Source organism: Rhinatrema bivittatum, chromosome 4 (assembly GCF_901001135.1).
Source record: "Rhinatrema bivittatum chromosome 4, aRhiBiv1.1, whole genome shotgun sequence".
Taxonomy (NCBI): domain Eukaryota; kingdom Metazoa; phylum Chordata; class Amphibia; order Gymnophiona; family Rhinatrematidae; genus Rhinatrema; species Rhinatrema bivittatum.
The window spans coordinates 1,444,095-1,469,776 of NC_042618.1; the positions used below are offsets into that span (position 1 = coordinate 1,444,095).

Consider the following 25,682-nt stretch of genomic DNA (forward strand, 5'->3'; position numbering starts at 1 on the left):
TTACTTGCCGCAGTGGCTGCCATGCACTTCATAGAAGTCCCCGGGCAGACTGACATACTAGACCCACTTGACAGCAGCTTCCCTGTCTGTCTGCCATCACCATTCCTCAGGACATTAAAATCTAGCAACTCATTGATGGCTGCTGTTCTTGCCAGGCTTCTGTCCCCGCAACGGGAAACAGCAGTGAGACTGAATCCACTGCCTCACACACATCAGAGGACACCGGGGAGCTCATCTTGCCAAATAACGCTGGGCACCTGCAAGAAAGTTCCCCGCCAGGAGCTGCTTCCCGAACTCTCCATTCAGTACTGGCTGAAAACTTCTCACCTGAACCTGTCCCAGGCAACCCCCCTTACAGTCATGCACGTTCCTGCGACTCACCCAGACTCTCTCAGGCGCGGTCCCTGTTTAGCATCCCTCACACCAAACCCAGCCTTCAGCCTGCCACGACCCTCAGCTGCTAAGCAGGAACAACTGCACAAGTGATGGCTTTTTTTTTTTTAACTTTATTGCACAAAAGAAACCTAAACCAAAAGAGAGAGCAGAAGCAGTAAGAAGAATGGAGGGGGAGGGGGAGCTGGTGGAAGAAGGGGCAAACAAGTGTAGAAGGTCCAAAGGCGTCAGAAGCCACTGGAAGCCCCTTGTTCCTACCTGCTCCATTGAGGGACAGAGCCCAGGTATGTCACCTCAGGAGCCAGCTCTTCTTTCAGCAAAGTTTTACCTTCTTACAAGATAAAAACAGTCAAGGACTATGCTCAACTGAGGGAGGGAGAATTCATCTGCCACCCGAAGCTTCTATTCCTCTGACTTAGTCAGGCCTGAGCTTCCAATATGGGAAGCTTGCCCACCACCTGCTGGAGACAAGCTGTCACTGCAGTGCTATACGAGTGTGACATCAGCGAGTCACTCGATCTCTGTCTCGGCTGGAGTGAATAACCCACTTGTGTGGTCTGGCCTGCCTCAATGCAGAGGAAGCCTTTTCTGTTACTTTGTCCCAGCATAAGAACATAAGAAATGCCATACTGGGTCAGACCAAGGGTCCATCAAGCCCAGCATCCTGTCTCCAACAGAGGCCAATCCAGGCCATAAGAACCTGGCAAGTACCCAAACACTAAGAAGATCCCATGCTACTGATGCAATTAATAGCAGTGGCTATTCCCTAAGTAAAAACGTGATTAATAGCCTTTTTTTTTTTTTAATTCTTTGTCAAATTTTTAAATTACAAAAAAGTAATATTTTGCAATTACAGAAATCAAAATGGAAGTCAGGATAATAAGTCATACATTGAAATTAACATTAAACAAATTATATATTATAAATCAAGACTTTCCATTAAAGTCCATAAATCAATATATTTAAGTTCAGTGAGATCCAAAAATATACTAAGAGAGATATTCAAAATTAGCAAATTATTTTAACAACAAAAAAATATGCACGACCAGGTACATTTATTCTATATTTATGGGAGAAGAAGTGGTGGGAGTTTTTGATTGAATAAAGGATTTAAGTTGCTCCACATTGAAGTATATACCTCAGACCCCCTCTTTACCCGACATTTGCAGGGAAATTTTAAATTAAAGGTGAAACCTAAAGAAATTACTTCTTGTCGCAGGGCTAAAAAAGCTCTACGGCGTTCTTGGGTAAAAGAGGAGAGATCTGGGAAAATTTTTATATTTTCATTTAGAAAGGAAGTTGGACATTTCCTAAAGTAGTTTTTCATAATAACTTGTACGTCTGCCAATGAAATTAAAGAAACCAGTAGAGTTGCTCTGTCCAAAACCTCAAGTGTGAACCTCAAGTGTTGAACTTTCTAAAATTTCTGTTAAATTTTCTTGAAGATTAATTCTATTAGAAGTTGTAGCAGTTCTTGGCAAAAAGTAACATTTATTAATCGAAGGTAAATTCTCTTCTTCAAAACATAGGATCTCTCGAAGGAATCTTTTGAAGGAAAGATAAGGAGTTTCACCTAATATTCTAGGAAAATTAAGGATCCTTATATTTAAGGAGCGAGAGGCATTTTCAAGAGTTTCTACTCTTCTGGCCAGAAACTCTTTATTTTTCACTACAGCCGCCTTAAATTTTCATTTTCACGTTCCTTCACTTCCAGCGTTGAAACTTTGATAGAAATATTTTCAACTTTCCTTTGTAACTCCATAGAAGTTTGATTATTCTGTAAAGCTAAAAGTTCAACTTTCTTACTAAGAGTATTCATCGAAGTTGCAACCCCCACCAACAAGTCCCATATCGCAGTGTTAGAGACGACTTCAGGCCGGTCGGGGATCATTAGGGGCTTAAATTCTAGGGTTGTTTCTTGTGATAGCTGCAGGCCACTTCCAAGGTTACTTACCCCAGCTGCCCCTTCTCCCAAGCCAACTGTCGCTAGCTCCATGCTAGTCTGGGTACCCGGGGCCACTGTCAAGGATGTCAAAGCCTGTATGGCTGCGGATATAGATATATTCGCTGCATAGGTCCCGGAAGGTGTTCCCTCACAGATCGAGTCGGGTTGAAACACCGGCTCTGAGGTTCGCGTCGGGGCTGGTCTAAGATCTGGACTCAGGGTTGTCTCCTCGGGAGCAGAGGCTTCTCTCTCCAGCCCTTGCGCCAATGATTCCTCGACTCCTGGAAGTGTTCCTGGTAAACTGAGATATCGGGTAATTTCTTGCTGCATAGCTAGCGCTGGTGGGGGAGTAGAAGGCTTAACCCTTATCTTCCCTTTCCGCTTCGAAGGCATAAATTTGGCGTTAGGTGAAATTAATAGCCATTAATGGATTTCTCCTCCAAGAACTTATCCAAACCTTTTTTGAACCCAGCTACACTAACTGCACTAACCACATCCTCTGGCAACAAATTCCAGAGCTTTATTGTGCGTTGAGTGAAAAAGAATTTTCTCCGATTAGCCTTAAATGTGCTACTTGCTAACTTCATGGAATGCCCCCTAGTCCTTCTATTATCCGAAAGTGTAAATAACAGATTCACATCTACTCGTTCAATACCTCTCATGATCTTAAACACCTCTATCATATCCCCCCTCATCAGTCTCTTCTCCAAGCTGAAAAGCCCTAACCTCTTTAGTCTTTCCTCATAGGGGAGCTGTTCCATTCCCCTTATCATTTTGGTAGCCCTTCTCTGTACCTTCTCCATTGCAACTATATCTTTTTTGAGATGCGGCGACCAGAATTGTACACAGTATTCAAGGTGTGGTCTCACCATGGAGCGATATAGAGGCATTATGACATTTTCCGTTTTATTCACCATTCCCTTCCTAATAATTCCTAACATTCTGTTTGCTTTTTGACTGCTGCAGCACACTGAGCCGATGATTTCAATGTGTTATCCACTATGATGCCTAGATCTTTTTCCTGGGTGATAGCTTTTTCCTGGGTGATAGCTCCTAATATCTAAGATCCTTACAAACACTCGTCGCAAGGACCATATCCTGGGTGATAGCTTTTTCCTGGGTGATAGCTCCTAATATCTAAGATCCTTACAAACACTCGTCGCAAGGACCATATCACACCAATACTAAAAATTCTACACTGGCTGCCCATCCAATATAGAATACTTTTCAAGGCTCTCACCATCATCCACAAATCAGTCTACCAGCAATCCACTCTCCAACTCACCTTCCCACTTGAATTACATACTTCCGCAAGACCGATCAGAACCGCCTACAAAGGTTCGCTCAAGGCCCCCCCCAACAAATCATCGGTCCACAACACTATTCACAAGCGAGCTCTTTCAACAGCAGGTCCACTACATTGGAATTCACTTCCACAAGACTTACGCCAAGAACAATGCCATTCAACTTTCAGAAAGAAATTGAAAACCTGGCTTTTCGCAGAAGCCTACCGCTGAAGGATCTCCTCAACCATCACTGACTCTCACTCCCCCACCCCTCCCCAATCCCTTCCCCCCACCCAACCTCACCCTTTCCTTCTCCCTCTGGACATACCAGGCTAATAACTGCCTAGGATAAACCTATGTTTTTGTATCTTACAGTTTTTGTTGATTTATATATTTTTCTCTCTCTAATTGTTTCTTAGTTTAAACTCTGTACTGTCTTCCATTGCCCAGGTTTTATGCTCCCTGTTTAATGTAACTTTACTTTCTACCTTGATGTTAATTGGTTTCCCCTCAGTTACATTGTAAACCGATACGATAAGACCTAGTCTTGAGCATCGGTATAGGAAAAGAAATTAAATAAAATAAATAAATAAATAAATAATATGGAACCTAACATCGTGTAACTTCAGCAAGGGTTATTTTTCCCTATATGCAACACCTTGCACTTGTCCACATTAAATTTCATCTGCCATTTGGATGCCCAATCTTCCAGTCTTGCAAGGTCCTCCTGCAATGTATAGGAAAATTATGTTCTTACCTGATAATTTTCGTTCCTGTAGTACCAAGGATCAGTCCAGACTGCTGGGTTATGCCTCCCGTCCAGCAGATGGAGTCAGAGAGAAACTGAAAAGGCACCACTCATATACCCTGGTGCGCCCCCTGCGATCCTTCAGTATAATCCATAACAAAGCAGTATGAATTTAGGAACAATGGCAAACTCTGTGACTAGATCAAGATAAATATGAACATGTGGAAAACGAGGAAACCAGGCAAAAGCCATGAAACATAACCATATGAAAAATAGAACAAGTGCTCGGAAAAAACAATGGAATCTGAAAAGGAAACACGACAGACGCAGGACTCTGCACTGACATGGGTGGGCGTCTGGACTGATCCTTGGTACTACAGGAACGAAAATTATCAGGTAAGAACATAATTTTCCTTTCCCTGTACGTACCAGGATCAGTCCAGACTGCTGGGAAGTACCCAAGCTGCCCTAAACGGGGTGGGATCCTGACAGTCCCGCACGAAGCACACCACTGCCAAACGAGTCTACCGGCGGAGCGCGGACGTCCAATCGGTAATGTCTAGCAAAAGTGTGCAACGACTTCCAAGTAGCCGCCCGGCAAATTTCCTGAGAGGAAATAAAACCACTCTCAGCCCAAGACGCCGCTTGGGAACGCAGAGAATGAGCCTTAAGACTGTCCGGAACGGCGCGACCTTGAGAAATGTAAGTAGAAACAATCGCCTCCTTCAACCAGCGGGCTATAGTAGCCTTGGAAGCTTTATTGCCTTTCTTTGGACCATTCCACAAGACAAAAAGATGATCAGACAACCGAAAAGGGTTGGTAATGTCCAGGTACCGTAAGAGTGTCCTTCGAACATCCAACCTGCGAAGCTCCGGGTGCCGAGACACCTCAGCACCATCCACCGCAAAGGCCGGTAGGTCCACAGTCTGGTTGACGTGAAAGGCGGAAACTACCTTAGGCAAAAAGGAAGGAACGGTACGCAGAGAAACCCCCGAGTCAGAAATACGGAGAAAAGGTTCTCTACAGGATAACGCCTGAAGTTCAGAGATTCTGCGAGCAGAACAAATAGCGACGAGAAAAACTGTTTTGAGAGTGAGATCCTTGAGAGTAGCCCTTCGTAGCGGTTCAAACGGAGAAGTACATAGACCCCGGAGAACCAAATTTAAACTCCAAGAAGGACAGATAGGGCGTACCGGAGGTCGCAAATGTTTAACTCCTTTTAAAAATCGTGCAATGTCCGGGTGCATGGCAATGGAAAGTCCGTCAAGTTTACCGCGGTAACAGCCTAAGGCTGCCACCTGCACACGAAGAGAATTATAGGACAAACCTTTCTTTAGACCTTCTTGCAAAAAAGCCAGAATATGAGAGACCGTAGCCTGCCGTGACGACACTTTCAAACCCTGGCACCAAGAGTCAAAAACTTTCCATACCCTGACATAAGCAACCGAGGTAGAGGGCTTCCGAGCCTGTAGAAGAGTAGTAATGACCGACTCAGAATATCCCCTTTTTCTCAATTGCCGCCTCTCATAAGCCAAGCCGCTAGACAAAAGCGATCGGCCTGGTCGAAAAATACTGGACCCTGCCGTAGGAGACGAGGCAGATGACCGAGACGCAAGGGGCCATCCACCGCTAGGTTGATGAGGTCGGCGAACCATGGCCTCCTTGGCCACTCCGGAGCTACCAGAACGACGGGTCCTGCGTGGGATTCGATCCGACGCAATATTTTTCCCACCAATGGCCATGGTGGAAACACGTACAGAAGAACTTGCACGGGCCAGGGAAGAACTAGCGCGTCCACGCCTTCCGACCCGTGTTCCCTTCTGCGACTGAAGAAGCGAACCGCCTTGGCATTCGAACGAGTCGCCATGAGGTCCAACCGGGGGGTCCCCCACCGGTGACAGATGAGTCTGAGTGCCTCGGGAGATAGTTCCCATTCTCCCGGATCTAATCGCTGCCGGCTGAGATAGTCTGCTTGAATGTTGTCGACTCCGGCGATGTGCGACGCAGCAATCCGAGACAGGTGCTCCTCTGCCCAATCCATCAGTTGGCTGGCTTCGGTTGCTACCGGAAGACTCCTTGTACCGCCTTGCCGATTTATATACGCCACCGTGGTTGCATTGTCGGACAAAACCCGAACCGCTCTGTTCCGAATCAAAGGCAGGAAGTGCTGTAACGCTAGGCGAACCGCCCTGGTTTCCAAACGATTGATAGACCACTTGGCCTGAGAAAGCGTCCAACGTCCCTGAGCGGATTGAGACTGACAGACTGCTCCCCACCCCGTCAGACTGGCATCGGTCGTGACAATGATCCATTGGGGTGGTTCCAAATCGATGCCTTGGAGCAAGTGGACCGGATCCAACCACCATTGCAGACTGGTCCTTGCTGGGTGTAGGAGTGGCAAAGATATCTGAAACTCCTCTGATTTGGGATCCCAACGCGACAGAAGCGCCCTCTGTAGCGGCCGCATATGCGCAAAAGACCACGGAACCAAATCCAGGGTGGACGCCATATAACCAAGAACCTGTAAATAATCCCATACCACGGGCAAGGGAAGGGCTAGGAGACGACGAACGTGCGCCATCAGACGCTCCATCCTTGCCTGCGGCAGGAAAACTTTTCCCACTCTTGTATCGAACGAGGCGCCCAGAAATTCCAAACTCTGGGAGGGAATCAGTTGGCTCTTGGGATAATTGACTACCCAACCCAAGGAGTGTAGTCGGTGGAGTACTGTCTGAATTGCGACCTCGCAGAGATGACGCGATTTTGCCCGAATGAGCCAGTCGTCCAAATACGGGTGGACCAATACTCCGTCCCTCCGGAGGCTCGCTGCCACCACCACCATTACCTTGGTGAATACTCTCGGAGCGGTCGCCAGTCCGAACGGAAGGGCACAGAACTGGAAATGAGATCCCAGGACCATAAAGCGGAGAAATCGTTGATGGAACTCTTGTATTCCTATGTGCAAGTAAGCCTCTGTGCGATCTAAGGAAGCCAAATACTCTCCTTTGTGGACCACAGCGATGACTGAGCGCAGGGTTTCCATCCGAAACCGCGGAATGCGCAATGCCTTGTTGACCCGCTTGAGATCCAGAATAGGGCGGAATGTGCCCTCCTTTTTGGGAACGATGAAATAGATGGAATAACGGCCTGTGCGTTGTTCGGCGGGCGGTACTGGCACTATGGCTCCCATCGCCTGCAACCGCTGCAGGGTTTGAGCAATCCGCTGTTGTTTTACCAGAGAACCGCTGGGAGAGATAAGGAACAAATCGCGCAGGGGCCGTGCAAAATCTAAGGCGTATCCGTGAGTTATAATGTCGAGGACCCATTGGTCGGTGGTAATTGCGGCCCATTCCTCCCGAAAGTAAGAGAGTCGTCCTCCGACCTCCGGGACGGAGGAATGGACCTGCGTCCCTTCATTGAGCCGCCTTAGAGGTGGCGAAGGTATGAGACGCCCCTGCGTGGGCTGGCCTTCTACCACGAAAGGAAGGAGTCCATGCTTGGGAACGCGTAGACAGCTGTCTTGAAGCGTAAGAGGAACCCCTCCCCGATCGAAAACGGCGCTGCCCGCGAAATCCCCCGCGAAAGTTATCCGAAGTACGAAAAAATCTCGGCTTGTCCTCTGGCAACTTGAACACCTTATTCTCCCCCAAAGATCGAATAAGGTCTTCTAACTCGGTGCCAAATAATAGTTTGCCCCGAAAAGGAAAGGAACCGAGTTGGGCCTTGGAGGAAGAGTCTGCTGCCCAGTGACGCAGCCAGAGTAACCGCCGTGCGGACACTGCTGAAGACATAGACCGTGCCGAAGTGCGGAGGAGATCATAGAAGGCATCCGCGGCGTAGGCCACCGCGGATTCTATGCGGTTTGCTTGCTCAGCTTCCCCCGGAGGCAGATCCTGAGATGTCAACATCTGTTGTACCCAGCGAAGGGTAGCCCTTTGTACCATACAACTGCAAACGGCCGCCCGTACTCCCAATGCTGAAACCTCAAAGATTCGCTTAAGCAACATCTCCAACTTCCGATCTTGAAGATCCTTAAGGGCCGTACCCCCAGTTACGGGGATGGTGGTATGTATTGCCATGGCAGTGACCGCCGAATCCATCTTTGGCACCCTAAGGAGCTCCAAAGAATCAGCAGGGAGTGGGTAAAGCTTATCCATAGCGCGGCTGACTCAGAGTAGCCTCCGGATTATCCCATTCCTTGGATACAAGCTGAAACAGTTTATTGTGAAAAGGAAAAGCATGTGAGGGTGTGCAAGCCCGTCTAACTCAAAATCCCCTGGCTGGGAATTCGTTTCAATCTGGGGTACCGGAATTCTTAGTTCTTGAAGAACATGAATGATCAAGGGATCTAATTCTTCTTTATGAAATAACCGAAGAATGAGAGGATCGTCCCCTTCAACTGGGTCAGCTGGGTCCGTACCCCCCACCTCCGTACCAGAATCCGGAACGGGTGGGTCCGGTGAAATAGGGTCCGGAGCTATATGCCGTAAAGGTTTAGGAGGAGGAGGAGGAGGAGGAGGAGGGTCTGGATTTGGATCCCCTCCCAAGTTAGTAGAAATTTTGCCACATTTATCTGGGGCAGGAGCACCCTGCTCCCATTCAGCTTCGGCCTCCATATAGGCCTTATGGAGCAAAAGAACAAATTGTGAGGTAAATGGATGAGGTCTTTTTAAAGAACCTCCCTTGGCTCCCATAGGTGGCAAATCTAGAAGCCCCGATAAACCGCGGGGTCTGAGGGGGCTAAGGTCCGGTGGGGACAGCGGTGGGAAGTCCTCTCCCTCCTCCGACGAAACAGCATCGCAATCAGGCCCTTCTAAAATGGCCGCCGAATTTTCCCTCATACCGGCAGCGAGGACCGCCGCGTTTTGCCCGACGCTGCCCGAGCCCCAAGTCGCGGTGAGGGAGAGCTCCCGGCCACGGCTGGCCCCCGCGAGGAGCCCTCACCCCCGGGAAGGCACCGGGAGCAAAGGCCCTCGCGGGAGAGCCGGCGGCCCGGCTCCCCACATGCAGCACAAACTGACCCTCTGGGCATTTTTTTTTTTTTTTTTTAAGAAGAAAAAACGGCGCGAAAAGGGGCCGGGTGACAAGCCACCCCTTCCGGAGACCACAGTGATAAGGCAGGCAGAGTAAAAATAAATTACCTCGTTTTTTTTTGTTTTGTTTTTTTTAAACCTGTATAGCGCTGCTACCAGCAGCTATGAAAAACCTCACAATTCAATTATACAGTGGAGCCTGCAGAGGGTGTAGCATACCCATCTGACTAACTTCTCCGAGGAATTAAACTTCTCAGGAGGCGGAGAGGGAGAGTGACCGGCCCACCGATTAATTCTCCCCTCCTCTCACTGGGCAGGGCAGAGAGAAACTCCGGGAAAAGGCTGTAGGGCAGTGCCCTGCCTTGCCTGCTACTGCTCCTATTAACAGTGTTAAACTAGGCCTGTAATTAAATTGATCCAGTCACAGGATTCCTCAGAAAATAACAGTGTTAAACTAGGCCTGTAATTAAATTGATCCAGTCACAGGATTCCTCAGAAAATAACAGTGTTAAACTAGGCCTGTAATTAAATTGATCCAGTCACAGGATTCCTCAGAAAATCGTAAGTCAAACCTGATAGGGAAAACCCCCTCCCAATTTACAGGAGATCAGGACCGCAGGTTATGCTCTCTCATCTGCTGGAGTCAGAGATATACTGAAGGATCGCAGGGGGCGCACCAGGGTATATGAGTGGTGCCTTTTCAGTTTCTCTCTGACTCCATCTGCTGGACGGGAGGCATAACCCAGCAGTCTGGACTGATCCTGGTACGTACAGGGAACACAGTCTGCTTGTGATTTAACTACTCTGAATAGTTTTCTATCATCTGCAAATTTGATAACCTCACTCGTTGTATTCCTTTCCAGATCATTTATATATATATATTGAAAAGCACCGGTCCAAGTACATATCCCTGAGACACTCCACTGTTTACCCTTTTCCACTGAGAATATTGACCATTTAATCCTACTCCCTGTTTCCTGTCTTTTAACCAGTTTGTAATCCACGAAAGGACATCGCCTCCTATCCCATGACTTTTTAGTTTTCTTAGAAGCCTCTCATGAGGAACTTTGTCAAACGCCTTCTGAAAATCCAAATACACTACATCTACCGGTTCACCTTTATCCACATGTTTATTAACCCCTTCAAAAAAATGAAGCAGATTTGTTAGGCAAGACTTCCCTTGGGCAAATCCATGTTGACTGTGTCCCATTAAACCATGTCTTTCTATATGCTCTACGATTTTGATCTTGAGAATAGTTTCCACTATTTTTCCCGGCACTGAAGTCAGGCTCACTGGTCTATAGTTACCGGATCGCCCCTGGAGCCTTTTTTAAATATTGGGGTTACATTGACCACCCTCCAGTCTTCAGGTACAATGGATGATTTTAATGATAGGTTACACATTTTAACTAATAGGTCTGAAATTTCATTTTTGAGTTCCTTTAGTATTAAGGGCCCGACACTTTAATATTGATTTATTCACTCCTTTACTTATTGCCGATTGGTCCTTTCACTGACAAATGTCAGTGAAAAGAACCAATTGGGAACAGCCCTGGAAGTACAGAAAAGCAGTATTTACTGCTTTTCTGTACACGTTTTTTGGCTGCTCAGAAATTAAATGCCAGCTCTGTATGGATTTGGTAGACATTTTTTTTCTGCATTGAGGGGAATACATAATAGCGCTCATCAACATGAATTTACATGTGATGAGCACTATTATCTATGTGGGTGGGTGCGCGTTTTGGACGTGCTAACCCCCTATTTTGCTTCAGGGGTTATGGCCACATGTCCAAAATGTGCACCCAAGCGCGCGTTGAGCCATGCGCTGCGGCCATCACACCATAGTACATTGGCCTGTCAGACAGCACAACAACCACTGCACTCAGACATGTGAGCTGGCACATGGTAATCCTCTGAAAAGCTCTCCTAGCCTTAGAATACAAACAAAGTTTCTTTTATCTTTCCTTTTTATTTTTAAAACACAGCCTGTCTGACTTACCTTAGCCAGCTGAAAGCTCTGACTTTTTTTTTGCCTTTAAACAGATTACAGGCAATTTGAATAATAAGAGAGAGTGTGTTACCTTTTCTCCTTGTGAGCTGTTTTTTATTGCTCAGCCTATTACCACATTAAAGGGATGGTAGCCGGCCTGCTAACTCAAGGGCTCCCTCGGTTTGAGTCCTGACAAGAGGTGGTGAGCTTTCAAAGTGTCAAACGGCAGGCACTGCCAGCAAGGCTCATCAATTGCAGGAGCTTGGCCTCCACAAGCATTTCAGCTCAGAGAGTAAGCAGAAGGTCCTTCTTTAGAAAAGGCTTTGCTCAAACTACCCATTTAGTGCTCTCCCAGAGAAAACAAACCCCATTAGATAGGTAGGAAGCTGCGTCGCTTCACTGCACAGTATACAGGTCCGCAGGAGCTTGGCCCGTAAGATAAATCTGAATCAAAAATAGTTATGGAATAGCCATAACAATTCTATTTAATTAAAAGAAAACCAAACGGGTCAAGCTTTGTCCACAACCACCCATCCAATCCTTGGAGGCAGAGAACACAGGCTACATCTGGTTCCACGCATGACATACATACAGGTAACATTAAAAAAACACCACTGCTGCCTCCAACTGACTAAACCCACATGTTCTTCACTCGTGGAGCAGGATAAGGAAGTCTCAATTATATATTTGATTTATAATTTTATCATCCCCTGAGAACATGCAGAAGTAAAGTAAGTATAAGAGAAGAATCAGAACAACCCCTGAACATCACCGTGACCAGGGAATGCAGAAATGGTTGGAACCTGTAAAGTCTAAGGCCAGATTTTCAGGCTCTTGCTAACCACAGAGGGATTACTGCCAGGGCTCTGCAGAGACAGACTCAAAGGGCATACAGCTTGCTGAGGTATGAGATAAGGCACACAAACTCCTTTCATTGGGAACAATGAGAAAACTAAGCAAAAGGTCAGATGGACAAAATAATAGAATAAATTCACTGTTTTGTTTCAAGTTTAAATTACATTGTATTTGTGTGAGCTTGATTGCATCTGCTGGATGGTACCATAGACTGAACTGTGAAATGTTTATATAGATTTCCAACCAATGTTAGATAAATATAGTATCATCACAGGATATGGAAACTTAGAATAATAATGAGGAGATGGGAACAGATCACTGTCTTGCCTATATATGATATGTAGTTCAGAGTAGCTCTCTGTTTTGCTTTTACTTTTCTGTCTCTTGCTAACAAAGAACACAGCAATTCTTTGAAGAGGAGCATCCTCTGATATCTGAGGGATGGGGCTCACAGAAGATTCAGGGACTGCTTCTCCACAGCTGCAAGCTCTATTCCACTAGCAGAGGTTGCCTCCATGCTCCATTTGTGACCATCCACGCCTTAGATCCAACTGTTACACCCATACCCTAACAGAAGCAACCTGCTGCATATCAAGCCATGCAGCTTCCAAAACTACCCAGCCCTCAGTCTCATGAGAGAGAGGAAGGCTCATACTGCTGCAGTTAAACTCCTTACTGGGAAAGCACTGTTCACATTCTAATTACAGGTTCTCCCAAAACTCCTGTGGGCTGCCACAAGTCAACACACACTCATTGGTTCCAATTAGTAAATACAGAGAAACATAGAAATGATGGCAGAAAAAGACCAATCAGCCCAACTAGTCTGCCCAGCAAGCTCCCACACTTATGTTTCATTATTTTCCCATACTTATCTGTTTCATCAGGGCTCTTGTTGGTAACTGTTTGATTCAAATTTCCTGCCATCTCATGTCATTGATGCAGAGAGTAATGTTGGAGTTGCATCAAGGGTGAGCATAAGGCTTAATGGTTAAGGGTAGTAACCGCCGCATCAAGCAAGTTACCCCGATCTTATTTACCCCGAATGCACAGATCAATGCCTTGTTGGATGTTGTCTGAATGTAAATCCTGTTTTCTACATTTCCCCCTGCCGTTGAAGCAAAGAGCAGTGCTGTATATGCATTTATAGTGATGTATCAGGCTTAATTGGTTTAGGGTAGTAACCGCCATAATAAGCAGCTACCCCCACGCTTATTTGTTTACCCAGACTGTGTAGTTCAGTCCTTGTTGGTGGTTGTCTGAATGCAAATAGTCTTTTCCACATTTCCCCTTGCTGTTGAAGCAGAGAGCAATATTGGAGTTGCCAAGGCTTATTGAGTAAGGGTAGTAATCATCAGGTAGTAGCCTCCACTCCAGTACTCCACCCCCATGGCTCTTCTCTTCATTCCCATACTCTAGACTTTATGGATCCACAGTGTTTATCCCATGCCCGTTTGAAATCCTTCACAGTTCTGGTCTTCACCACTTCCTCCAGAAGGGCATTCCAGGCATCCACCACCCTCTCCATGAAGAAATATTTCCTGACATTGGTTCTGAGTCTTCCTCCCTGGAGCTTCAAATCGTGACCCCTTGTTCTACTGATTTTTTTCCCCAACGGAAAAGGTTTGTTGACCATGGATCATTAAAACCTTTCAAGTATCTGAACGTCTGTATCATCTCTCTCCTCCAGGGTGTACATATTTAGGTTCTTCAATCTCTCCTCATAAGTCGTTTTATCAAGACCCTCCACCTTTTTGGTTGCTCTTCTCTGGACCGCCTCCATCCTGTCTCTGTCCCTTTGGAGATATGATCTCCAGAACTGATCACAGTACTCCAGGTGAGGCCTCACCAAGACCCTGTACAAGGGGATAATCACTTCCTTTCTCTTACTAAATATTCCTCTCTCTATGCAGCCCAGCATTCTTCTGGCTTTAGCTATCGCCTTGTCACATTGCTTCGCCGACTTCAGATCGTTAGACACTATCACCCCTAGGTCTCTCTCCTGCTCCGTGCACATCAGCCCTTCACCCCCCATCAAATACAGTTCATTCAGATTTCCACATCCCACATGCATGACTCTGCACTTCTTGGCATTGAATCTCAGCTGCCATATCTTCGACCACTCTTCCAGCTTCCTTAAATCCCATCTCATTCTCTCCACTCCTTCCAGCGTGTCCACTCTGTTACAGATCTTAGTATCATCCGCAAAAATACAGACCTTACCCTTCTATCCCGTCCGCAATGTCGCTCACAAAGATATTGAACAGGACCTGTCCCAACATCGATCCTTGCGGCACTCCGCTCAACACCGCTCTCTCTCTTCAGACTCCATTTACCATCCCAGTTCTGAGATTTACATCTATTCCTGCTTCTTTCCCACTGGATTAACTAGGCAGACCAGATGTCTGAACTGGTCTTTTTCTGCCATCATCTGCTACATTACAAAAATGACAGAGGTGGGTGGCATTTTATAGACTAACCAACATGAGCTTTTGCAGACCCGAGTCCACTTGTCAGATGCAAAAACAGCTTCCACTGATATGTGCACTGGTTCTGCAAAGAGAAATACTGCACACCAGCAGTTCCCAAATTGTAGATCATGATCCCAAAAGGGGGTCATAAGCTGAGAAACAGGGCAGCTTCCCCTTCCTCGGGATTTTATTCCACCCTACAGCCGGCAGGGATAGTCGGCATGGTATCTGTGAGCCAGTGGCCACTCACAGGCCCCACCTCTTCCTGTGTGAGCTTCCTGTCAGACTGAAAGTGGGAACGCGAGCAGAGGAAGACTGTTTTTGCTGTCACCATTTCCCTGCTCGGGTGAGTAGAGATCTGTTATTTTGTTTCAGTCATCGCCTGGGGGTCCTGTGAATTTTCAGGTGTTAAAATAGGGTTATGCTGGATAAAAATGTTTGGGCACTGCTGCCACACAAGACAAACCTGATAGACTATACTTGCAGAGGGCAGCATAGGGACAGGAAATTATAGAAACTGGTCCATAAAAAGCAAGTATTTGCTTGCAGATGTGGAGTGGAGCGGTAATTTGATCACAATCTACAGAGTCCTTGGAAGCATCAAGAATTGGCAGTTTTGCAGTGCAGAAGCATTGCTTCTGCCCTAACGTTTCTGTGACATGGGATTGAAGGAAACTAAGTACAGCGTGTGCAGGCTGTAAAAAAAGGATGGCAGCGCAGCCCTCAGCCTGCTCACACACCAATACAAAGTTTATTTTGTGGCAGGATCCCTATATAAATGTAGAAGTACCTCTTATTAAGCACAGAGAAGTGCACAGCAAACAGCGCAGCATAGAATGCAAGAGGCAGCACAATCAGACACAGGATCCGAGCCAGCAAGTGCCTCCAAAAAAGGACCTGAGGAACGGGGGAAAAAGCAAAATCATTACAGTCTGCAAAACAACTTCACTTCCACAATGCCCCCATCTCTATTTACTGGAGGAACAACCTAGCTGCTGTAGACAGCTTAATGCCAACTATTTTCTCTAGTGCTCCTTAAGAGAGACCTGCCTTTCAATAAGACATCCTAGAGACCAATGGTACCTGTCTCAGGCAAGCCATCGAGTACAGCTGGAGGGCAATCAAGTGATCAGAGTTAAAAGCTAACAAAAAGGGAGGATATAACATGGAACAAATCAAACACACACACACTTACCAAGGATAGAGTAAGGTCTCCCAGGAGCTCCCAAAGCTCATGAACTGTGTTCAGTCCCACCAGAAGGACAACAAAAAGGCCAACAAACTTCACCCCCATAGCGCCAGCAAGATTTACCCCCGTCAGAGACAGCCACAGCCACCATGAAACGGAGAAAGGTCTGAAGAGGAGAAACAGGGTAGTTTCATTGGTGCTAGCAGCACGGCTGGGTTTGAGGGAGATGATCATCTTGTTTATGTCACACTTCATTTTAGAAAGACAAGTAACTAGGGTAACAGCACAGTACAGTCTTACACGAGGTATTGGTAGCAATCTTAACAGTCTAGCTAAAGAAAGGTAGAGAGAAAGCATCACTATTTTACAATGAAACAAAATAAGTGGTGAAGGCATAACATAACAGTAGTCGTTCTAATGGCATCAGTACCTTGGTGATCTTGCGAATGAGTAGTGCAAGTTCAGTGTTACAACTGGATAACAGACACATTCAATATCTCCAGTAATGGGGCAGTACTCATTGGCAGGAAGTTTAGATTGCAACGTAGATCATGGATATGACCTGAATGCTGTTCGTAAGAGCCACTTTCTGAAAGTTAGAAAGTCTGGGGCTTCTCAGATATTTGACTGCATAAGACTGGGAATGAACCTCAGAAGGTCCTCTTCGAGTGCTTATGAGGCAGTGTTCCTTGAGGGCTGGAACTGTAGCCAGGCTTGTGACAATGCATTCAAAGGGCAGGAAGGGGTATATGGGTCAAAAATGACTGCTGAGGTAGAGTGGTGCATTGCCTCCGACAAACTTGATGTGTAGAGACAAAATTATAAATTTGGCAAGGTAGAGTGACGAGAGCCAGTGGAGGATCTTTAAGCTTGGTGTGATCTTGTCAGATTCACTCACATTTACCAACATTCTGAATGATTTGCAATCTCCCATTTAGTTTGGTGGGTATCTCAATACAGAGTGAACTGCAGTAATCCAGGTGGGAGACCATGCAGGCCTGGATGACTGCTACAAAAGGTAGAGTCCTCAAGAAGAGGCCAAAAATGTCATAGTTGGAGGAAAGGTGCTCTAGTCACTGCTAGGATTTGGGCTTCTGTAGTGAGTTTAGAGTCTAGAAAAAAAGTCTTAGGCTCTGGATTTGGTGGCTCTAGGTGAGAGCTATACCTCTTAGGAATAAGAGGAGAGCTGATCTGATGCACAGAGCTCTAAAACAGTGTTGCCTCAGGCCCTTGCTCTTGGGACAGATGGCTCAGAAACAAAGCTTTGCAGCACACACAGCCTGTAAAGGGATGGAGAACCAGAACATAGAGTGACCATACAGCACATAGAAAGAGCATTGCTTGATGGCTCAGATGTCACATCCTGCTCTGTAGCCAACAGGAAGGCCCTCCAGCATTTGGCCTGTATGTGGAAGGAATGTGGCAAAAACATTGGAAGCTATGCATGACGGCTCCCAGATGAAAGGTGGATGGACAAAGATTAGAAAGAGGAAAGGAAAATTGGTTCTTGCCTGCTAATTTTCGTTCCTCTAGTACCACAGATCAGTCCAGACTCCTGGGCTTTTCCTCCCTGCCAGCAGATGGAGACAGAGAGTCTCACTGACACTGTAGATAACCCAAGGTGCCACCTGCAGTCCCTCAGTATTTCTCTGCCTCCAGCAGTTCCCTGTACGTCCCCAGATCAGGCCAGACTCCTGGGCTTTTCCTCCCTGCCAGCAGATGGAGACAGAGAGAGTCTCATTGACACTATACATAACCCAAGGTGCCACCTGCAGTCCCTCAGTATTGACCTTTGTTTGTCCAAGCCAAGATGAGCATCCTAAGCAACTTCAACAACCAAAACTCCCCTAAATGAATAGGAGGAGGGTGATGCTTAATCCAACTGGAAAACTCTATCCAAAAATTAAAGTCTACAAATAGGCCAGAAAACCCCAAACAACTCTGCATTATATAAAAACCTTCAGAATGAGCAACTGACTCCCCACCCTAAACGGGCAGGCATCTGGACTGATCTGTGGTACTACAGGAATGAAAACTAGCAGGTAAGAACCAAATTTTCCTTTCCAGTATGTACCCAGATCAGTCCAAACTCCTGGGATGTACCTAAGCACCCCTAGACTAGGTGGGACCTGGAAAGTCCCACTCGCATAACATTTTCACCAAAGCCCCAATATCCAAACGATAGTGTCTGGTGAAAGTGTGCAGTGACTTCAAGTCGCCACCCTGTAAATCTCCAGTGGAGAAATCTGCTGAGCCTCTGCCCAGGAGGAAACCTGAGCCCACGTCGAGCTAGCTCTCAAACCTTCAGGCACTAATCGCCCTTAGAGAGATACGTGGAACCAATCACTTCCTGAAGCCAGCGTGCATTCGAAGCTTTAGAAGCTTAACACCCTTTCTTTGGACCGCGTCACAGAACAAAAAGTTGAATTGAACTGACTTACGGAACTCATTAAATGCCTTCAGATACCTTAATAGAACCCTCCTTACATCCAGAAGCCTAAGCTGCCTTGCATGAGGCACTGAAGAATTCAAAACCGGAAAGGCCGGAAGTTCCACAGTTTGGTTAACATGGAATGCCGAAACCTTTTTTACCTTAGGTAAAAAGGAAGGCACCATGTGTATCAAGACTCCCAATTCAGAAATCTGCAAAAATGGATCCTGACACACAGCGGCAGATTCCCGAGGATGACCGGCCCGGGTATTCGCCGCCCAGGCCGGCCCAGGACACATCACGTGGTCTGCAGAGCATGGCTCTGTCACGGCAGACCACGTGACTGGAGCGACCGGCCCACCGGGGGATGCCCGATCCCCCGATAAGCCAATCCGCCCCTGCTGACACGACAAAGCCTGGAGCTCCGAAATCCTTCAGGCTAAACAAATAGCAACCAGAAAAACCACCTTAAGAGTCAAATTCTTTAAGGTCACCCTTCTCAGAGGTTTAAATGGAGCCTCACACAAACCCTTAAGGCACCAGATTCAAATTCCAAGACAGACATGTCTTCCTCACCAGAGGCCGCAAATTCTTTGCCCCTTAGAAAAAAAGCATGACATCTGGATGTCGAGACAGAGAATAACCCTGTATCTTTCCAAGGAGACTGCTCAGAGCTGCTACCTGCACCCTAAGAAAGTCAAAATATGTGACACAGAAGCCTGAAGATACTCTACTCCTTTAGCAATGCACCAGGAATCAAACATTTTCCAAACTCAGACACAGAAGTAGAAGTTTACCTGGCCTGCAACAAGGTGGTAATAACCATGTCGGGATATCTTCTCGGTCTTCGACCACCAGCACACACTGCCCCCCCAGCCAGAGAGATTGGCATCGGTGGTAACTACTACCCAGGCCGGGACTTCCAACTCCACATCCCGTTCCAAATTGGCCCAAAGGAGCCACCACGACAGACTGCTTCTGTCTTCCCCTTGAAGCGGAAGATGAAACTCCTCCGACAATGGATTCAGAGGTCCCTTCTCTCCCGTTGGAAGAGGCAGGATATGGGCAAATACTCAAGGTACTAACTCAAAAGGTCAATGCTGTAGAACCTAGGACTTGTAAATAGTCCCACACCCTGAGCACAGAAAGCTCCAATAGGTGACCCAGCTGACCCTCAGGAAGGATTAATCTCCCCTGCATCATATCAAATTGGACCCCCAGACAGTCAAGGGTCTGGGAAGAAACGAGATGGTTCTTTGCCAAATTCACCACCCAGCCTTGAGATTGCAACCATTGCAGCACCTTCTGCACCACTGGTCAACAGACGTTCCCCGACTTTGCTTGAATGAGCCAATCGACCAGGTACAGATGCACCTGCTGGAGTCATTTTTTTTGTTACTTTTGCTGAGGATGTATATAGAGGTTATGCCGTATGGATTCAGAGTTTTCACCCAGACACAAACTAGTTTGAAGGCGGAGGACATGTCCGAAATCTTCTTTGATCTCAAAACCTGGCACGAGCAGGAACAAATCTCCTGCCCTTCGGTCCAAGGCAGCTTCTGCACCTTGGACTCTCCAAGATGTTTCATAATCTGCTCTAGGTCTTCTCCAAACAGCAGCTTTCTTTTGAAAGGAAAAGTTCCCAGTAGTGACTTGGACCACACATCCACAGATGAGTTATGCAACCACAACAACCTACGAGCAGAAACAGAAGTCATGATCCTCGAGGATGTCCTAATCAGATCATAGAAGGTATCTGCCCCATGTGACACAGCGGCCTCCAGATGCTCTGCCTTCTATGCCGCTGCTCCCAAAGTAGCCCGAGTTTCCTGGAACTCCTGAGCCTAACACAGACAGCACTCTGCATCAGACTACTACAAACAGCAGCCCTTATAGCTAGGGTCGATACTTCAAAAATGCACTTGAGGTGAAGTCAAGCTTACGATCCTGTACATCTCTCAATGCAGCAGAACCAGTCACTGGAATGGTGGTCTTAACAGCTGAAACCAAGGCATCAACCTTAGGAAGGGCAAAAAACTCCAGCGTGTTCTTCAGTTAAGGGTATAGCTTTGCCAAAGCCCTGCCAACTCTCAATCCAGCCTCCAGAGTCACTCTCCCAAAGAATCAGCTTCTTCACTGACTTGTGGAAAGAAAAGGCCAGGCCTTGGCTGGACCACACAAGCTGTCCAAAGCAGGATCTGCTCCCTCTAAGTCAGAGTCCTTCTGTGATACCTTGATTGCCAGCACCACCTGTAGAATCAAAGGGCAAGGCTCCTCTCTGCGGAAATACCATACCACCTTAGGATCATCGCCCTCAGCCACGGGAACCTCTTCATGGTTGGCATCCATATCCGCCCCATCATCTGCATCCAGTACAGCTGCCGTATCCAAGGACCCCATCGGTAGATGTCAAAAAAAAAAAAAAAAAAAAGGCCCGAAGCCCTTCAAACACAGTCCATACAGAACGTTTTGGGAGGACCCAGCCTTGTTGCCATGGATTGTGATCCAGGCTTCCCCACTGACCTAGAGTTGCAACTTCCTGCAGCCTTTTTGGCTAAACATGCCTTATGCATCAGGAGCACAAAGTTCACAGAAAATGGCTGGGACTCAGAATCCCAACCCAGAGGGAAGTCCTCAGCATCACAAAAACCCTGATCTAGGGGAAAATCCACAATCTCAGCATCTTCCTGGGCTCCTACAGCACCGGGAACAGGAGAAAGCATTTGATGAGACCTCCCTGTCCCACCCAAATATCGCTGCAGACTCTGCCATGGGGCTCAAAATGGCCGCTGTTCCCACCCTAAAAAAACCACCACCCACTACCAACTTAGGAGCCCTGGAAGCCATGGCTGACTTGGATCGAGGCAGGCGGGCTCCTGAAATGCACCCCAAACAGAGACCCTCTCTGTTAAACCTGGCCCGTGATTCCCCACAAGCATTGCAAGACCACCCACGTGCCATCACACATGGAGTGAAGCTGCCCCAAGGACACACTGACGTCAGGTAAAGACTTACAGACCCCCCTCCCTCCTGCACACCTAAACACCTCAGCCGTCGGCTGCCTATGAATCAAAGCATACACCCAAGGAACACAGGCAAAAGGTTCCACTTTCTTAACTTTAATACAACTTTAAAGGGCCAGCACCTGCCCAAAATACTTCCCTTTACCTCAGGCTTGTTTGCAGTGCAGAACTAACAGCCAATCTTACTGCTACCTCATGGGGGATGAGGGACCTGGACTACCAGATGTCTACCCCCATGGAATGCCTAGACGAGTTTACAGAAGGGTCACCAGCCCCCTGCTGGTCTGCCTCAAATGGACTACAGGTGGCACACTGGGTTTTGTACAGTGTCAGTAAAATGTTCTCTATCTCCATCTGATGGCAGGGAGGCAAAACCCAGGAGTCTGGCCTGATCTGGGTATATACAAGGAACTGCTGGAGACAGAGAAATACTGAGGGACTGCAGGTGGCACACTGGGTTATGTACAAGTCAGTGAGACTCTCTCTGTCTCCATCTGCTGGCAGGAAGACACAACCCAGGAGTCTGGACTGATCTGGGGAAGTACAGGGAAGTGCTGGAGACAGGGAAATACTGAGGGCCTGCAGGTGGCACACTGGGTTATGTACAGTGTCAGTAAAACATTCTCTATCTCCATCTGTTGGCAGGGAGGCAAAGCCCAGGAGTCTGGACTGACCTGGATACGTAACTGGAACAAGAAATGGATTATGAGGTACAACATGAAACAAGCAGCTGGTCTTATTAGGCCATTATTGGGTAAAGCTAGCTCGCATCCATAGCACTGCACAGCAAACGTGTGGTATCATACAGTCTGAGCTCCATCTCACCTGTGCGAGTGTGACTTCACTCTCACCATACTCAGCACGGCCCCCATGATAAAGAACATGAGGATGGGATCTAGCAGAATGTACTGGGACAAAGTGATGCAGCCAGTATCTGGGAAAGCAAGACAGAGACAGCTCAGATGGAAACCAATCATAAACCAGAACCCTACCGGGGAAATGAAAATATCTCCTGCAAACCACAATCCAGGGGAAGTCTCTCGTTCTCAAACCACAGCCCCGAGACATGAGGGGGGGAGGGAAAAGTGCTGAGCAGAGTCCCACACACAGACCTGTCTCCCACACCCCCACCCCTCTCCCCCGATGTTGGACGGGTGTCCCACTCATGGAACAGTGCCCCTGAGTTAACAAGGGGTGATGAGCAGGATCCTACTTGAAAACCAGTGCTCTAGAGGTGGGAACAGGTGAGGGAAATGGCACAATCCCATCAGCCCCCCCAAGGTGTGTGGGGGGGGGAGGGGCGGAAGCCCATTCACAGATCAAGCACCCTGGGAGGGGGTGAGGGTAGGCACCTGCCTGCAGACAGTGTCCTGAGGTTATGGGGTGGGGAGAAGGAGGATCCTACTCACAGGTCTGTGCCCAAAGATGGGAAGATGGGTGGGGGGAGAGAAGCAGGCAGACTGAATATCACTCACAGCCCAGGGCCCAGAGGTTGGAAAGGGGCAGGATGGATCCCACTCAGACTAGTGGCAGGAGCAGAATCCTGCTCAAGGTGCCCTCTCGGGGAGATGCCACTCTCAAACAGAAGCCTCTGGCAGGACTGTGTTAGTCTAACAAGCTACAGAAGGCACAAACATTAATGTTAACAAAAATACAAATAAAACAAAATGATACCTTTTTATTGGACTAACATAATATGATCTTGTCATTCAAATCTGATGTCTTTGACTGGGTGACGACTAGATGTAGTGCACTTGGATTTCAGTAAGGCCTTTAACACAGAAGACAGACCGGTTCTTTTCAATATTTTCGTGACAAAATAGTAGCAGGATTGTCAGGAAAGGTTTGTGTTTTTGCCATATCAAGGTGGACAGCCAGGAAGGTGTACAAAACATGAGAAGGGATCTAGCGAAGCTCAAGGAACGGTCTAGAGTTTGGTATGGATCCTAGACTGAGTGACTGGGTTAGAAACTGGCTGAGTGGGAGGTAATAAAGGGTAGAGGAAAATTGGTTCTTACCTGTTAATTTTAGTTCTTGTAGTACCACGGATCAATCCAGACGCCTGGGTTTTTGCTCCCCTCCAGCAGATGGAGACAGATGATTTCACAAACTCTGCCCTATACCATGAGGTGCCACCCACAGTCCGTCAGTATTTCTCAGTAACAAAGCAGAATGGATCAAAACCCATCTAACAAAATACAATAACTTCAAACTCCAAATTAGCTCACTAAACCCCAAAAGGGAACAGAACCCAAAAAAACACTGTGAATAAATTGATCTGCAGAGCCAAAATTGAAATGGAACATGCACGAGCGGACTCTCCATTGCCTTGATGCTTACAATGTGCGGAACTCTGGACTGATCCATGGTACTACAGGAATGAAAATTATCAGGTAAGAACCAATTTTTCTTTCCCTGTATGTACCAGAACTAACTTACCTAGGGTGGGACCCAGAGAGGCCCGCTCAGAGCACTCCTTCTCCAAATCCCCCGGAATCCGGAGCCTGGACATCCAGCCTGTAATGCCTCGCAAAAGTGTGTAAGGACTTCCACGTAGCCGCTCTGCAAATCTCGAGGCGAAATGTGTTGGCATTCCACCCAGGACGCAGCCTGCGCCCAAGTAGAATGTGTTCGAAGACCCACCGGCAAGGGCCTTCCAAGCAGCAAATAAGCGGAGCTTATAGCCTCCTTCAGCCAGTGAGCTATCGTAGTCTTAGAAGCCATATTGCATCTCTCCGGACCACTCCACAGCACAAAAAGATGGTCCGACAAACGAAAAGCATTCATAACCTCCAGGTACCGCAGTAAAGCCCTATGAACATCCAATTTCCGCAAGTCTCGCGCGAGGGGATCCATGCAGTCCAAATCTGTAAATGATGGAAGTTCCACCGACTGATTCAGGTGAAAGGAAGAGACTACCTTCGGAAGAAGTGACGGTACTGTCCACAAGGAAACTCCAGACTCCGAAATTCGCAGGAAGAGCTCCCTACAAGACAACGCTTGAAGCTCAGACACTCTCCGAGCTGACGAAATAGCTACCAAAAATACTACCTTCAATGTGAGATCCTTCAGAGTTGCCCTCTTCAGTGGCTCAAAGGGTGGGCCACACAGCTGTGAGGACTAAATTCAGACTCCACGAAGGACAAGACAGTCGGATCAGAGGTCGCAAGTGCTTCGCTCCCCGAAGGAAAACGAGCCACATCCGGATGCGTCGCCAATGTCACTCCATGAATGGAGCCCCGGAAACAACCAAGAGCTGCCACCTGGACCTTCAGAGAACTACACAACAACCCTTCTGCCAGTCCAGCCTGCAGAAAACACAAAATGTCAGCCAGCGACGCCCGGATTGGGCCTACCTTCCGCTCAACACATCAGGCTTAAAAAACCTTCCACACCCTGATGTAAGCTAAGGACGTGGACGGCTTGCGAGACCTTAAAAGGGTAGTGACCACAGAGTCCAAATATCCCTTGTTTTTCAAACGGCACCTCTCAAAAGCCATGCCGCTAGACAAAAGCGAACCGCCTCTTCCAAACAGATGGGTCCTTGATGAAGAAGAGCCGGGACGTCCCACAGACTTAGAAGGTGCATCACAGCGAGATTGAGCAAGTCCGCAAACCATGGCCACCTCGGCCACTCTGGGGCTATGAAAATCACCTCCATCGGATGAAGTTCAAGTGACGTAGTATCCTTCCGATGAGAGGCCACAGAGGAAACACAGAGCATCATGTCGGTCGGCCAGGGGAGCAATAGAGCATCCATGCCCTCGGCCCCTCTCTCCCTGCGTCTGCTGAAGAACTGTGGGGCCTTGGCATTCTTGAAGGTCGCCATCAGATCCAGGCAGGGAGGGTCCCCACTTATCACAAATGAGTCGAAAAGCCTCGTCTGCCAATTCCCACTCTCCGGGGTCGAGGCTGTTCCGAATGAGAAAGTCTGCCTGAACGTTTGATGCCCGCTATGTGGGATGCCGCGATGAGAGTCAAATGCAGGTCCATTGCATTTCATTTCACGTTACTAGCTTCTTTTTATCTCTTTTATTAGGCTACCTTTCCGCCATCTGGACCTTTATTCTTCCTCTACATCCCCATCTTGTTCCTTCGCATCCCTGTTTCACGTAACTATATTTTTCACTTCCTAAATCATTTTGTATTATCTCCGTTAATTATAAACGGATGTGATATGCAAATGAATGTCGGTATATAAAAGTTCTAAATAAAATAAATAAATAAATAAATGCTGCTCCGCCCAGCATATCAGCCTCTGAGCTTCCTCCGCCACTGGTTGACTTCTGGTCCCTCCTTGGCGATTGAAATACGCCACCG

At 47.4% G+C, this 25,682-nt stretch overlaps 2 protein-coding genes across 7 annotated transcripts in view; one reads left to right on the top strand and one right to left on the bottom strand.

Moving 5' to 3' along the window:
* The window catches only part of POMT2 (protein O-mannosyltransferase 2), a 128,303-nt gene that overhangs the window by 77,122 nt on the left and 25,499 nt on the right, over window positions 1-25,682 (bottom strand). For all 6 annotated transcript variants that reach the window (XM_029597641.1, XM_029597639.1, XM_029597638.1 and 3 more), the window contains 3 exons: window positions 22,188-22,296; window positions 15,915-16,074; window positions 15,510-15,616 (listed from right to left, as the gene is read on the bottom strand). In XM_029597641.1, the coding sequence (XP_029453501.1) occupies window positions 15,510-15,616; window positions 15,915-16,074; window positions 22,188-22,296 (376 nt within the window). The remainder of the gene's footprint in view (window positions 1-15,509; window positions 15,617-15,914; window positions 16,075-22,187; window positions 22,297-25,682) is intronic.
* Window positions 22,008-25,682, top strand: part of GSTZ1 (glutathione S-transferase zeta 1) — a 64,262-nt gene continuing 60,587 nt past the window's right edge. Inside the window, exon 1 of the mRNA XM_029597644.1 lies at window positions 22,008-22,072. Within this exon, the coding sequence (XP_029453504.1) occupies window positions 22,061-22,072 (12 nt within the window). The 5' untranslated portion in view covers window positions 22,008-22,060. The remainder of the gene's footprint in view (window positions 22,073-25,682) is intronic.